Source organism: Lissotriton vulgaris, chromosome 5, assembly GCF_964263255.1.
Source record: "Lissotriton vulgaris chromosome 5, aLisVul1.2, whole genome shotgun sequence".
NCBI classification, from domain to species: domain Eukaryota; kingdom Metazoa; phylum Chordata; class Amphibia; order Caudata; family Salamandridae; genus Lissotriton; species Lissotriton vulgaris.
In genome coordinates this window covers 1186833843-1186850197 of record NC_141693.1, presented here as the reverse complement: position 1 = coordinate 1186850197, position 16355 = coordinate 1186833843, and the positions used below count along the sequence as shown (strand labels likewise).

General features: G+C 44.8%; 1 protein-coding gene across 9 annotated transcripts in view; it reads right to left on the bottom strand.

Annotated features, from left to right (window-relative positions):
- The window catches only part of LOC147712238 (scavenger receptor cysteine-rich domain-containing protein DMBT1-like), a 685888-nt gene that overhangs the window by 266843 nt on the left and 402690 nt on the right, over positions 1 to 16355 (bottom strand). For all 9 annotated transcript variants that reach the window (XR_015295985.1, XR_015295986.1, XM_086922971.1 and 6 more), the window contains 2 exons: positions 14769 to 14798; positions 8625 to 8672 (listed from right to left, as the gene is read on the bottom strand). Coding sequence is in view for 7 of the 9 variants with exons in the window: in XM_086922971.1 (XP_086779097.1) it covers positions 8625 to 8672; positions 14769 to 14798 (78 nt within the window). In the remaining 2 variants the exon portion in view is untranslated. The remainder of the gene's footprint in view (positions 1 to 8624; positions 8673 to 14768; positions 14799 to 16355) is intronic.

The following is a 16355-nucleotide window of genomic DNA, read 5'->3' as shown; positions in this document are numbered from 1 at the left end:
GCAAACTTCTCCCCAAAGAAAGAAAGAGGCCACACCAGGGAAACGCTTGGAGGGAGCTTTAATCTAGAGCACATCGAAACATGGCGAATGCATTTCAGCTATTACTGCCTTCTTCAGCGCCAGGGTTAGTAGTGGAACCGCAGCCCAAATGCTTGATTTCAATGTCCTGCTGCGTCCTGATGGGTAGACACCTGCTCCGCCCCTCTGAATCACAAATGCTAACGCCTCCTGTGTGTTGCCCAGTGCACGGCAACTACAGTTCCCAGAATGCCACATTCCGTGTCGTGAGGCGTTGCAGTGGCGGAGCGGTCTCTCAAACTCCAACCCCCAGGTTCCTCAGTGCGCCAAACAAAGCTCTCTCCTCCAGTCCCTGTCCACAGCAACCTCCAAGTCTCCGGAAAGTTATTAGCGGTGAAAAAGCAGAGAATCCACTTGTCCAACGTGTAGTCAATGACTACCCCCCCCCCCCATATTTTTCCGAACCTGAAGGTGGACCAAGGATATCCAGGTGAGTGGAGACAAAAAGTTCCGCCGAAGCAGGTACTAGTAATATAAATATATTGGTTGCCTGAGTATTTGTATGGGTGCCTGAGTGTGTGTGTGGGTGGGTGGGAGGTGTGTGACTCTATGCATTGCTGTGTGAGTGCTTCATTCACTGGGTGTATGGGCTCAAGAGTGCATGTGGAAACAGCTGTATGGGTGGGTGAAGGTGTGTATGGGTGTGTTGGTGAGTGAATGGATATCTCAGTGCTACATGTCCAAGTAACTACATATGTAAAACGCAGTGCATATGAGTGTTGGAGTATATAAATGACTATACGTGAGAGTCATTGATTGTGAGAGTGGCTGTATCGATGAGTGTGACTTGTATCAGTGATTGTATAATAGACTAAGTATATGTTAGTATCTGTATGAATAAGTGAGGTTGTGTGTGTATAACTTTATAGGTGAGGAAATAGAAGTGTGATTGATTCTTTGCATGACTGATTAGATTTGTGAGTAACTCTGGATGAGTGGCGGTGTGTGAGTGTTTGTATAGGTGCATGAGTGCCTATAATAGTGTAGGATTGATGAGTCACTGCATGTATGAGTGACTGTATGGGTGAATGAGTGGATGTGTGTGTAGATCTAGGAAGCAGTGAGTGCGTACGAAGTAACTGGTATTGGTTTCTCTATTGTTTCGAAAATGGTAGTCTGTATTTTAGAGTGAGTGTATCAAAGGTTTTATTATGGTGTGAGTAGGTGCATCAGATTTTCACGTGGATGATGTCATCAGTGATGTCATTTTAGATGTCATCAGTGATGTCACTGACCCTGTCATTATTGATGTATTGTGTGACATCATCAGCAGTGCATTGCGGGGACGCGAGTTATAGTTAGCTCCACTAACAATAACAGCCGAATTTATATGGTTATTTATGAGTGAAATGTCCAAATAACTATAACGTCACTGAAACCTATGTTTTTTTCAGTGAATTTCAAAGGTTTTTTAAATGCTAATTTGTAACTATAATGTACATGAAACCTGTGTTTTTTTTTGTGAATTTCAAAGGTTTTTTAAATGCTAATTTCTAACTATGCCTACAGAGAAGTGAAGAAAGAAGAAAAAACGCACAGAAAGAAAAAAAAGAAATGCAGAAAGAAGCAACAGATGTCAACAAAGATAAGGAAAGTGCTGGAAGAAGGAAAACTTGCATAACGATCAAACAGAAGAGCAGAAAGAAACCTTGTTGCAAAATCATCCTGTACCCTCAACTTTTTCAGACGGGTACTGGTGGTAACTAACTCTGACTAACCTAGAGCCAGTGCTATGTTAAAAGACACTTAGGATCTTGTTTATGAAAAGTGACGCATCGCTGCATGAAAACAGCGATGCGTCACTTTTCACTGCACCCTCCTTGCGACACCAATGATGCGTCATATTTACAGTATGACGCATCATGGTGCAAGGAGTTACAGATACGTCAGTATTTCTGACATATCTGTAGGCGCAAAAGTGACGCATTGCTGGAGTGTGTCACAAAAGTGACGCAACTCCAGCAATGTGTCCTTTCACATGGGGCAAGGGCCTGCGTCAGTCAGTCTTACGCCTGCTGTGAGCCAGGCGTAAGAAATTGACGCATTTGTGTCCTAGAAGTGGCGCAGTGAAATCTTATAGATTTCACTGCTTCACTTCCATGACCCTTTCTTATGTCAAACGGCCCCTTGCATACATTATACCTGGCGCAGGTATAATGTGGCGCAGGGGTTTACGAAGTGACGCATCTACCTAGATGCGTCACTTTGTAAATGTGGGGCAACAAGGTGCATTTTTTACACCACTGGTGCGTCACAAAAAGTGACGTACCAGCGGCGTAAAAGTGACGCACAGCCTCATAAATGAGGCCCTTGGAATACAGTGGAAAACACCTACATACACTAGGGAAAACTATGCGTTGGGGTCTCCCTGTGATTAGCATGGCCTTCTCTGTAAGTCCCTAGTATATATTAGGGCACAGGGATTAAAACTACCTCTTAAAAAGCATCACAGGGCGTGCTTGCATACGTCACCTCAGGTCCCGTCCCCTCCCTTCACCACTGTACAAACACGCTCTGTGGCCGTTTTAAGTTGGGAGATTAAGTCCCCTTGAATCTTGAGGGTGCCTAGGGTCCAACTAGCCCACTAGGTACCTCCAGTAAGCACCACAGAGCTGCGTTGTAAAGAGATGTAAAAAGGGGCACGGCCTAGTCCAACTCTCTACAACGCAGCGCATTTGCGTTTACTGGAAGCACCTGGTGAGCTAGTTGTCCCCCAAGGGCCCTCAGGATTGAAGGGGAATTATTTCACCAACTTAAAACATGCCATAGAGCGTGATTGCACAGTTCACCCCAGGCCCAGTCCCCTCCCTTTGCCACTGTGTAAACATGTCCTGTGGCCGTTTTAATTTGGGAGATTAAGTCCCCTTGAATCCTGAGGTTCCCTAGGGGCAAATTAGCCCACTAGGTATGTCCAGTAAGCGCCATTGCAGAGAGGTGTAAAAAGGGGCACAGCCTGCACCACCTCTCTGCAACACAGCGCATTTGCGCTTACTGGAAGCACCTGGTGGGCTAGTTGGCCCCCAGGGTCCCTCAGGTTTGAAGGGGAATTATTTCCCCAACTTAAAACGCGCCACAGCGCGTGTTTGCACACATCACCTCAGGCCCCATCCCCTCCATTCACCACTGTGTAAACGGGCCCTGTGGCCGCTCCAAGTTAGGAGATTAAGTCCCCTTGAATCCTAAGGGTCCCTACGGTCAATATAGCCCACTAGGTACCTCCATTAAGCACCATAGAGCTGAGTTGCTGAGAGGTGTAAAAAGGGGCGTGACCTCTAAACACTTGTCTGCAACGCAGCTCCCTGGGGCATACTGGATATACCTCTTGGGCTAGTTGGCCCTCTGGGACCCTCAGTATTGAAAGAGAATTAATTCCCCAACTTACAACTCGCCACCGTGCGCATTTGCACAATGGTTAAGGAAGGGGGCTTGTCCTGAGGTGACATGTGTGCACCTGTGGCGCGTTTTAAGTTGGGAGAATTAATTCCTCCTCAATCCTGAGAGTCCCTAGGGGCCTACCAGCCCACGAGGTACCTCCAGTATGCACCAGAGAGCTCTGTGGTGATTACTGGAGGTACCTGGTGGGCTAGTTGGTCCCCAGGGACCCTCAGTATTGACGAGGAATTAATTCCCCAACTTAAAGCGCGCCACAGGATGTGTTTGCACATTTGTCAACTCAGGCCCGCCCCCTTCCTTCACCACTGTGCAAACGCGCCCAATGGCACAATTTAAGTTGGGGGATTAACTCCCCTTGAATCCTGGGGGGCCCTGGGTTGCAACTAGCCCACCAGCTACCTCCACTAGGTACCACAGAACTGCCTTGCAGAGAGATGTAAAAAAGGCATGGCCTCAGAACACCTCTCTACAATGCTAGTTGGACCCCAGGGACCCCGAGTATTCAAGAGGAATTCGTTCCCCATCTGCAAACTCGCCAGGGGGCGCGTTTTCAAAGTGCTGAAAGGAGGGGGCGTGGCCTCCGGCGCGATGCCAGACTTCTTTTTTTTTTAAGAAGGGGGGCTGTGTAGCCCCTTTCTTTTTCAGAACTTTGGGCCTGCCCCCTAATTCTTAAAATACCCTAAATTCGGGAAGGGGACCCCATCCCATGGGGCATGGCCCTTTTTAAAAAAAAATAATCTTTTTGGAGGGGGGCTGCCTTGACCCCCTCCTTAGGCCATGTATGGCCCCGGGGACCGCATCCCCCGGGGCTGGCCTTTGTATTTTCTTTATTTTGGGGAGTGGGGCTGTGTGGCCCACCTCCCAGGCCACTTGTAGCCCCAGCGACCCCATCCCCCGGGGCTGGCCCTCTCCGTTGGGGACTGTGGGGGGACCACAATTCCCCCACGGTTCCACTGACTCCCCTCCTCCTGCGGGAGCCGGCATTGCTTTTCCACATGGGGAGCTGCTAAGATGCTGCTCCCCATGTGGAAAAGCAATTTGGTTTGCATTTTGAAAGAGAGAGCAGGTTTCCCTGCTCTCTCTTTCAAAATCCAAACCAAGTTTGCTATGGCAGGGCGGAAGCCGCAAGGCTCCCGCCCTGCCATAGCAAGCTACAGTGTCCCGGCACCCCGGGACACTGCAGGAGCTGGCCCTGAGGGGTGGCGGTCCCCAGGGCCATCAAGGGCACCAGGAGGGGGACCGTGTGGCCCCCCTCCCAATATTTTCAAAGCCCCGGGGGGTGGTGGTCGTCGGGGCTTGGGGGTCCATAACGACCCCCCCCAATTTAAACTCTTAGTGTCCCCGGGAGGTGGCAGTCCCCCCCACACAGGTGTATTTTAAAAAAAACAGCCCTGGGGTGGCGGTCTCCAGGGCTGCGTAGGGGCCGTGAGCCCCCAGCATATATTCTCAAAAAGCACCGGGGGTGGCGGTCTCCGGGGCTTGGGGGGTCTTTGAGCCTCCCCACCCATATATTTCGAAGCCCTGGGGGGTGGCGGACCCCCGGGGCAGGGTGGCTATGAGCCCCTCTGCACATATTTTCATAAAGCCCCGGGGGTGGTGGTCCCCGGGGCTTGGGAGGGCCTTTGAGCACCACCCATGTTTTTAGAAGTCCCAGGGGGTGACGGTCCCCAGGGCTGGGGGGGCTGAGACCCCCCACAAAATTCAGAAAAGGCCTGGGGGTGCCGGTCCCCGGGTCTGACATAAAACACATTGCCCCCGGGACTTGGCCCCCCAGTGGCTAATTAGCAACGAAGCGTGGAAGCCCGGTCTTCGTTTTTGCCGATTTAAAAAAACGAATAATCAATTTTGGCCCTGGGGGTCCTTGTGGGACCCCCTAAGCAGGCCTAGGGGGTCAGGGTGTTTCTACCCTGCCCCCTTTTCACGTTTTGCAGTTTTTTAATCTACTTTCTTGTGCTTCGGTTCTACCGAGGCACAAGATGGCTGCCAACACTTCCTGGTTTGGAGTGCTGACAACCAATTAGCATACAGCTTGTCATTTGGAGCGTGCGCGGATCCTGCGCGGCTATATATATATATATATATATATATATATATATATATATATATATATATATATATATATATATATATAATCCTCCATAACTGCTGTTCCACAATAGAGAGCAGGGCCCACACAGCTCGGACATTCCGTTGCGCATCTTTATTTAAATGCAGGTTGCCGGGAATGAGTTTCAGCCACGAAACCGGCCTTTTTCAACAACACGGACGCCATATTCAATGCACTACGTATACCATATTGCTCCGACGAGTTCAATAAACATAGCAGATTGCCTCAGATGTTTCTGCCCCTTTAATCTCCATTTTATTTGTCAGGGAGCCCCACTGCTAAAATTTGATTAGCATTACATTTAGCATATACATTAAACTCAGTACAAAAGTCCAATGGTGATACTCAAGATCGGGGACCTCCAGTAAAATACCATAAACAAGTGTTGGAACCCTCATTAGACCGCAAAGGTGCAAAATAACAGAACAATGCTAATGCATAATGTCAAAATTGCAACCCCCTGTTGGATAGTGCACAGTCTCCTGTGTCCACCCGAAAGGAACATCCCCAGTGGAAGAGCAGGTATTTAATCAACAACATGTGGTGCAATGGCAATTAAAATCTATAGACTGATCACAGTATTAAGGTCCTCATTAGCAAACAACAGTCACAGACATGGGAAAAGGGAACCGAACCACTGAGAATTCTCATACTCTTAATTTGTTAAAATAATTGTAGTACATATATTTATTCCCTCCTGGTTCTGTGTTCCAGGGTCCGGCTCTGGTGGGCCTGGTCTTGATCTATGGGTTTAGCAGCCCTGATCCATATCTCATTAAATCCTGATGTGCTGCTATAATGAACGAAGCAGCACAGTCGGAGAGCTTAAGTGAACTTTTGTCCCTGTTTCTAAGAGGGCCAGTTGAAACATAAGCATGTATAACACTATGATTAACCCCTTCCATGCTCATGACGAGCTCAGCTCGTCATGCAGCACAGTGCTCGAGTGCTTTTGACGAGCTGAGCTCGTCATGACCACACCCGTTTTTATTGCTGTCCAGCACAGCAGAGGAATATCTCAAGCAGCAATGAGGTTAATGAGCAGATGCACGTGACCCTCCCTTAAAAACCGGGACAATTCTTTGTTTTAGACAAAAGTGTTGGGACGTCAGGACAGTCCTGCAAAAACTGGGACTGTCCGGACAAAACTGGGATGCCTTTTCACTCTATTACAATGCATCACACTGGAGAGGATGTGTTACAGCCAGAGTTGCCGACTTTGGAGCAGTGGAACCAGGTTTGAGTCTCAGTGTCGGCTCAACATTCTGCGATCCAGGGCAAATCACTTAATCTCCCCAAAAAATGAACTTGGGCTTCTGTAATGTAACTGGTGCTCATGTAAAGCGCTTCAATACCGTCAGGTTGAGTTTGCGCTATATAAAACTGAAAACAATAACTCAAATATAAAACAAGCATTGGCAAAGTCAATGGATTCTGATTCTGCAGGACCTATTTGGTGTTGTCAATGTCTTTTTTTAAAGATGTTGCACAGCAGAGTGGGCTTCTGTGCTACAAACAAAAAAGTACTATGATGCTGTCAGCGCTAGCCACGCCATAGCACTTTGTTTCTATTTAGTTTAGGCCGTGTTTCACAGTAGATGTGCGACATCTTAAAAAATGAAAAAAACAATAGGTCCTGCATAGACAAAACGAATGCTTTTTTTCCTTGCACACTTGAACTTTTTGTCTTGAAAACAACTGCCCGTTACGCTGGGGCACAAAGAAACATGTTTAATTTTTAGCAATGTAGTTGTTTAGTACAGAAACGTGCTTTGTCAATTTCACACCGACTTAGCAAACTGTGAAACTGCAATAAGCTGTGAGGTCCAGTGAGGGAGGAAGCAGCGCCTATAGGGAGAGAGCAAGAAAACATATGCACTTCACTGTCAGATGGACGGTGAAGAAACTATGCTCAATGGAGAGACAAACGCAACAAAAGGAAGGAAGACCATTGAGTAAGAAGCAAGCCCACAAGACTGACAAGAATGCCAATAATAAGAAATAGACTGGCACAAATCCTTTTCTAAATGTTAGTGTTATAGACAATAAGTCGTTTGACAGCTGAAAAGCTAATAGCTGCCCTTAAGTGAGACTTAAAAATCTATAAATAAAAGATGGAGCATGAGAGCCAGAGCTCCTAAAAATTGTGGCATGGAGAGTAATGAGCCCTGAACCCCCTTCCAGATGAGCCTGCTATCTACTTTATTTCTTTTGCATCAATAAATCAATTAAGCCAAGTAAAATTAGCCCTGTCCCCACCTCCACGTCCTTCCTCTAATTACGCTTCACCTTCTTGCGGTTATAATTGCCTATCTGCATTGTCCCAAATAGAGGATAAAAGGCACGAAGAGTACGATGGTAGGGACCTCATAAACTAATTTACCTGGTGGTCCAGTTGGCTAAATGAATTGTACTTGTTTATATATCTGGATGGAGCTGGATTTTTTAAATTGTGTATTCTTAGGCGGAGTACCGCAGCCTTGTATGCACATCACAATCCACCACCCTAATCTAACCTAACTGCAACATGGATTAAAATATCTATGTTGTGGGGTGGATGTATCCCTTACAAGATCCCACACCAGCAGCAAAGCACACTCACATCTAACCACTCATAGGTGATGTGGGAGTGTAGGGTTATATATCACAATCAATTATAGTGTCATTGACAGCAGAACCGGCGATTTGGCTGGCTTGTCCCTTTTTCTAACTTCAATAAGTCAGTTGGTAGTTGTTTTTGTTACTGAAGAGAATAAAGTATCTGTTGGAGCAAAGTGGGCCATGGAGACATTTATGAGATGAGGAGTGTGAACACAGGTCACCAAAAGCTGGTGCAGCTCCTTCTTGACTATTTCTTTTTCCAACATTTTTCTAGACTATAAAAAACTCAACCTGAACAGCTACTGTTTCCTGTTGAATTTATGTGTTCTCTTGATTTCTTCAGTACTATTTAGATTTGACGTCCATTAAATATTCATTCATCAAAACAAGCATTTGACTCCACGATAAAGCAAAAAGGATGAAACGATAATGATTTATGTTTTACCTGGTGTGGTAGATAATTGCGGGAAAGGGGAAACATCCGATGTGTGGGCTGTTGATGGGAAAGATGAAATAGAGAAAATTAGACATTTTCAGTAAGTATATTTATGCTTCAAATAAAACAGTTATCAGTTATCTCACAGCTACACCCAATTTCTTTTGCATATTAGTATTGCATCTTTATCTACAAGGAGATATTTTCTTGCCTAATCCTCAGCATGATTTTCCTGCTATTAACTGCAGTCTTTAAGTGATTAGAGAACTCCCTTGAATGCTTAATCATGAAAATCTTTTCAAGTTCCCAAATCAATGTTAACCACAATCTTTCTTCCCTGCTCTGTTTTTCACACTAGACGATGTTTCATTTTTTAAGACATTGGCGATATCTCTGATCCTTATTATACTTCAAGTCTCTGACCATTTCACTGATGCTCATTTAGATTTACAGATCTTTCTCCAATACGTTTGAGATCTCTGATCTGCATCTTTATTTTGTCTCTCAATGGATAATCTGTCCCACAAACTAATGGTCAGTCTAATTCATTTGTCGTTATTGAAAGGTTTCGCTTGCTCTGTGCCCCAGAATCCTATATGCTCATGTGTCCAAAGGCTATTTTTCTGCTACACAAACATGATTGTAGGTTACCTTTCTTTTTGAAATCATCATTGAGGAATCATCTGTGTAATGCACAACGTCTTGGTCTTGATAATTGACTTTGTTTAAGGTTGCATATCTCAATGTTCCTTTCACTTTGCCAACCTATATTTATGAAAGCTAGAGATCTCTCTCTCCTCAGTGTTGCTAACCCAAATTAATGAATAATGTTATACTCTCTTAACAGCTCCCTTGTCTATTGATGTGCTCATGTAAAGTCAATCTCTCTTCTCATTGGATTTGTCTCTCAATCTCTTTTGAAGACTTTCTTACCTCACTGTCAGAACATCTTTGAGAGGTCCATGGGGTACTCAGGGGCTACTGGGACCAACCATGATGGTTGAGGCCTTTTACTACAAATGTCCCGTGGCCCGACCTGCTACTGATCCTGAACAACTGGGCCAAGTACCTCTCCTGAACTTTGCCTCACAGCGGTTGCTATGGATGAGCGATCAAAGGCTCCCTGGGGGGGGCGGGGGGGAGTAGGCAAAGGCTAGTGAACACTGCTCATAAATCAAAGTGCTCTCAGCAATGTCAATAACTCATTGTCTAGTCAAATAACTGTTTTTGTATGAAAATGACGTTTTTTATATCTAGATCTCAGCATTCGTAATCAATAACACAATCACCTTTGAGCACAGGGCTCTAGTGTTTGCGTGGCAAATCCGTGTCCCATACTCCTCTTTACAATGTTGTTAGGATTATTGATCATTCACTGGTGCCCCCATCCTGGTTTAGCAGGCCTTACTCAAGAGCCCTCTTTTGTCTCTTGTGAAATAGTCAAAAGTGTCCATTGTGCTGCAGGACCTTCATCAGTGAGTCTCATGGGGGATTCAAGTGTTACCCGCGTCTACAGTATGGAAGAGTTCCGCTTTTCCACGGTTCCTTGCAAGTTCTGGTCCTGTTCAGAAAAGTCTGTCTGCTCGCGGTTCAGGTGGCAGTACCTGGAAGGAGCATGCTCCATGCCGAGCAGCGCTTCTGGATTCCTCAGTGATAGGAGGTGCTCCCATCTTCCGCAGGCACAGTAAGTCTGATTTTCCCACACAAGGAGGAAGGTTGATCTTTAGGCTCCCAACCGAATCCCAGCAATGGTGCGATATCCTCCTCCGTGTGCTCCGAAGTCTTTGGAGCTGGTTAGTGTCAGATCTCAGTGCCTGGGCTTGACCCGCAGGTTGCAGCCTTCACTTTCTCGGGCAATGGCAGTAACTGTTGGCAAAACTCAGTACCAGCAGCTCCTCCTGGCATACAGGTTTGCTAAGGTACTTGCTGGTAAAACACAGACTCCTCCAGTGCAATCGCTCACACCCTGTTGACCCCTCTTTGCATACAGGGTCTCCACTAAGGCATACATGTGTCTTGGCATGTTTTTCAGCACAATCACTTCAATGGTGGCCCCCTCTGGCATATGGGGTTACAGCAACAAGATTGTATGGCTTTGGTGCTGCCTGTACAACACCCAATGCATGGCTCAGTCCACGGTAACCTTCTCCTAGCATATGAGGGTCACTGAATAACTCCTGTATATGAGCATAGACCTGATCAGTGCACAACTATATCCTCACACCTTGCACCTCCTCTCAGTTGGGCTCCTCACAGGACCCTGCTCACTCCAATGCTCATTTCTTCCTTAAGGGCACACAGGTCTTTGTAAGCAGCAGGTGCTGGAGCTCCAGGTTCCAAGGCAGGTGGTCTTGGTTTCCCTGGGTGATGTCCTTTCACCGAGCAGGGAGCCTAGCAGGTCTTGACCACCATTTCTGGTCAGAGGCAGAAATCTTGCAGAGATTCTCCTTCTCACTCAGCGCATCTGTCTACTTTGGCAGATGGTCAGTTTTAGGCTCTCAACCTCCCCTTCTTATAGTCCATTTCCAGACACCAAATGTGATTTAGGGACTGGGTCTTTGAAAATGTTAGTTGTGGTCCTGCTTTTTTTGAAATGTACGCTTTTCTCTCTCTTCTTCCTCTTGAAAGGCTGTCACAGCAGGAGAGACTCTGAAGCGATTAGTCCCACACCACAGGCCACAGGAGTGAGTTGAGTTCACACCAGGATGTCAGCCTTACTGATATGTGCATCTAAAGGTTAATTATGGGCTTCCAGCCCTACTCTTCAGCTGACCACTGACTCAAATAACACCCTTATGAATTGTACAGGGGGGTCACCCTCCTTTTCTCTGGAATGTCCCATTGTGTTTAGTCAAAATACCAAGGAAAAAATATTGTATTGACAAAATATCGTCAAGAAAATCGAGAACGTGAAGGTAAGTCTCCACAGGTAAGCAACGTTTTACTATATATAACTCCACATATATGTACCATGACGATATATATATCTTCAAGGTACGTAGATGTGGAGTTAAGGATAGTAAATCTATATTTACCTATTTGCAATTGTCTATTCCTCTATATTTTTCACATGATATTCTGTCCACACAGTATTTCTGTCAGTGAACCCACAGGGAGGCCCGCGCTTCCCAAAATGGAAACCAGGGTCCTCCATGTAATATACCATTGCAGGCACACTTGCGCTCAGTGTACATAAACAGCACACATACTCTCCAGTACTATCACCTCCATGTAGTGTCCATGTAGTGCGCCACGCAGGTGCACATACATCCAGCACTCCCAATTACTCTGTGCACACTGCTTAGTACTATATCCTTTCTCTATTGTGCCTCGCGGTCCCGTCCCATTTTGTGTTAAATTAGGCCTAATCGTGATGATTGCCTAGCGGCAGAAATGCGGCGGACGGTCTTTCTGTCCGCCGCGGTACCCCCCCCCGCCATGCTAATCTGGCGGGGGGTAAAAGGCTGTCCAGCGGGGTGTTTTGGTGGGCGGATTGCCTCCGCCAGTCGGGGGGTGGTGATCCGCCCACCATACTAATGGGACCCCTAAGACTTTACATCCATGTTCGATACAAGGTGCTAAGTCTTTCACTGCAATAGACGTTGATTACAGGATTACAGATTTTATTCTACACATCAAACACAAGCCTGTTTACAGTATGAGCAAGAATCTCCTCTGCCCAGTGAGATAATGCTTCTATATCGCTATGAGGACATCGTATATACTGATGGATCTGCCCAGCATGCTGTGAGGACAAAGCATCAATGCTCAGCTGCATGAGTGATAGTAAAGGGGTGCATGCATGATGACTACACAGCTGCCGGAACTAAAGGTTTTTCTTACACTCATATTGTGTGTGGAACGTGGGTTTCTGTTGCAGTAACCCCCCCCACCCCCGCTTTTTGCCAGATTTCTAATGCACTTTGACTTTATGTGCCGAGGACCTCTGTTCCTTCCCAAAACAATACACTTGTACCCACAATTAGCACCTCTTTGGCCACATGAAAGTCCCATGTAAAAGGTACCATGGGTACCAAGGACACTGTGACCCAGGAAGGCCTCTAAGCGCTGCAGCACATATTGTACCACGCTAAAAGGTCCTTTACCTTAACACACACACACACACACTGCCATTGCAGGCTGCATGTTTTGGTGCAGAGTTAACATGGCACACATACCTGTGTTCCATGCCTGCAACCCACTGACTTTGGTATAGATAAGTCACCTCTTTAACTGGGTGCACTATACCACTGGTGAGGGTACAGTTACATGAGCACTGTACCCCTACAGGGTCTAAGTCCATTCTTAGACATTGTAAGTGCAGTAAAGCCATGAAGAGTATATGGTCTGGGAGTTTGTCATTACGTACTCCAGAGCACCGTAATGGCTTTTCTGAATTGTGGGAAGTTTGATAGCAAACTTTTCAGCATAATAAACCCACATTGATTACAGTGTGGGATTTGTTATGCAGTGCATTCAGAGGGCATCGTAGAGATGCCACCTGAAAAATAACCAGCCTGTGGCGGGTTCCCTGACTGGTGAACAACAGCCTGCCACAATGAGACAAATTTCTGGACCACTGAGGTGGGAGCCTTTGCTCCCTGGGACCGGAAACAAAGCCTTTCCTGGAGGGAGATGTTCACACCTCCCCCGGATCAAGACGATCCATCTGTGGCAGGGGAGCTTCAAATGCCTTGCTGACTTAGCAACACGACCCCCAACCTCTCCTGCTATCAGGAGCAGGCTCTATTCCTGTCTCACCCCTTTACAGTGGGAAGACAGGCGGAAAAAATTAGCACAGCCCAGAAGATGTGCCCACCTCTACCAACCCCACCCCTCAGGTGGCGGTGGCGAGGTGAAGCTCACTCTTCAGTGCCCACCATCTTGCAAATGGCAGGCACTCTCCAATCAGAATAAGGGAATGTGCCCACTCTCCCATGTGGGGTGTGCACACCAATGTGTAGTCACCCCAAGGTCAGTAGCCCATTGGCTACTACCTCGAGAACCCTAAATTCCCCCTAAATAAAGCATTTAGAGGGCCGCCCTGAACCCAGGAGGCAGATTCATGCAACCTACAAAGAACAGCAGAGGAGACTACAGAGAAGAATTAACTTTGCTCCAGCCCTATTGGCCCTTCTGCAATTTCCAAGGATTGCATAGGGCTCCCGACCCCTCCTAAGCACCCAGCTCCCAGGCGCCCCAATGCTGCTGGTGGTGTGGACTTGGTGCTAACTAGGGATCCCCTTTGCTCTCACCTTAACTATAGGAGTTTGGCTCCTGAGACTGAGTGGCTTGCCAGTGAGCAGCCCTCAATCGAGGTGCCCCTAGCCCTTTGGCTAACATTGGCTTCCTGCACTCTGCACCCGGATGCCCTAGTGCCATAGGTGGTCCAATATGAGTGCCTACCAGGACCTTGGGGAACCTTAGTCCTAACCCCCAAACCTCCCACTTGTAAGACGTTTACTTACCTGTAAAACCAATAACCATTTTACTCCTATAGGAACCCATGCTAAGAGATTCTGGGCCAACATTTTTTATTTGTGTTGAACTAATGTTTGTATGGTCCCATTCTGCCAAAATCAAAAGGACATCCTAAGTATTTGATTCATTCATCATCTTTCCTGTCTCTAATCCTATCCTTTCCTGCAAAAGCACATTCAAAGGAAAGAAAATGCATAAATTAAAGAAACATACTCATATTGATAATTTATTACACCTTCGTCAGGACACCTTGCACTTGTATTCTCATAATTCGCACTACATGTATCAAGTATGGAAACCAGCCAATGAGTCTTTTGTTATGAAGTTGTATTTTCACAAAGCTCCTTCTGCTAGTGACATCTTAGATGCAGTTTATTCTGCCACAATTGGTCACTATTGCTACTCAGAAAATGGTAGTTGGGGTACAGTTTGTTATCTCTAGAAATCTTCTTTCTTTGCACTGCAATGCTCTCAGTACAGCTGTATGTTGACCTGGCCTATTGTGATTCTCCTCCCACCATGTCTCATCACTTATTACGCAAACATTATGTTATCATTTCTGTTCATCTTAAATTGCACTTCATAGATATTTGCTGTTTTTTGATCTGGCAGTGCACTCACTAATTTACACTGCACACAAGCATAAGCATAAGAAAATGTAATCATAATTACCAGTTGTTGGTATTGTAGTTGTTGGGTAGTCTGTAATCAGAAAAGGCAGCAAAATCAAAATCAGAATCAGAAAAATAGAACTAAATGTAATTTATAGGTGCCTTCAATGCAATTAATATTATTATAATTCTCTGCCCATTTTTCTGATGCTCATTTATGTTTACAGATCTTTCTCAAATTCTGCTGAATTCTGATTCGTATCTGTGTCTTTGGTCTCTATGGATAATCAGCCACGAGATCTAATACCCACGTTAAATCATCTACCATTAGTGAGAGGTTTGCCTATATCTCTGCTTCTGAGTCATGCCTGGTCTTCTTTCCCATGGCTATTCCTCTGCTATAAAGTCTTGATTGCGCATCTTTAGGTTGACTCCCTACCTCATTGATCTCTTGATTACCACTATGACTGGGAAGGCCCACTGGGGTTTGAGTGGTTCACTGACAAGGTTCACTGACAAAATGTCCACTGCCAAAATATCTATATAGAAAAATATTGATTCAAAATTATCGACTTCAAAAATATTGTCTCCCTATACTTCTAATTTAAATTACAAATATATTGAGAAAAAATATTATTTACACTAATATAGTTGTTTTAAATATTTATTTTTAAATGTATGTAAATGTAAATAATAAACATTAATCAAATTAAATAATAATACTAATATAATCAAAGTAAAATATATTTAATATTTTTTTGGGGAAATATAACAATGATTATTATTTAAAACAAATTAAACAATATATATATATATATATATATATATATATATATATATATATATTATTTACATATTATGTACATATATCTCATTTAAAAAGATTACTAAATTAATGTTTAATTTATATTCTGTTTCAATACTTTTTTAATGTAATAATATAAAAAATAAATATATAAACATATATCCAATAAAATAGCATATTTAAAAAAGAAAGCATTGTAATTCTTAATAAAAACACCTCAAAAAATTTAAATTTACAATGTCCTAAAAATAAATACAATATTTTAACCATTAGTAATTGTTACTTTTATAATTTTAAAAACCAATAACATATTAATATTAATTAAAGCAATACAAAGTAAACACATTTTTTTTTAATTAATACATATACTATTCCCACTACAGCTTGTAAATAGTAGATAAAGTGTCGAACTCAGGAGGTGTAACATGTACAAGTCACCCACTACAGTCAATGCAAGAGTAGTGAAAGTGTTGGATGTCGGATGGGTAAAATGTACTATTCCCACTCCACTCAGTATTACATTAGGGAAAGCGCCTTCTGCCAGTGACATCTTAAATGCAGTTTATTCTGCCACAATTGGTCCCTAGTGCTACTCAGAAAAAGGTAATTTGGACACAGTTGTTTTGTCCAGTAATCTTCTTTCTTTGCACTGTAATGCTCTCAGTACAGATGCATGTTGACCTGGCCTATTGTGATTCTCCTCCCACCATATGAGTCTCATCACTTAGGGGCTGATTACAATGGCAGGCAGACTAGGTCCCCCTGCCATTGTAGTGGTGCTTGGAACCGCCTGCCACACATTCGTCGGTACCACCACTGCGACTAGGATGCTCCCTCCATATC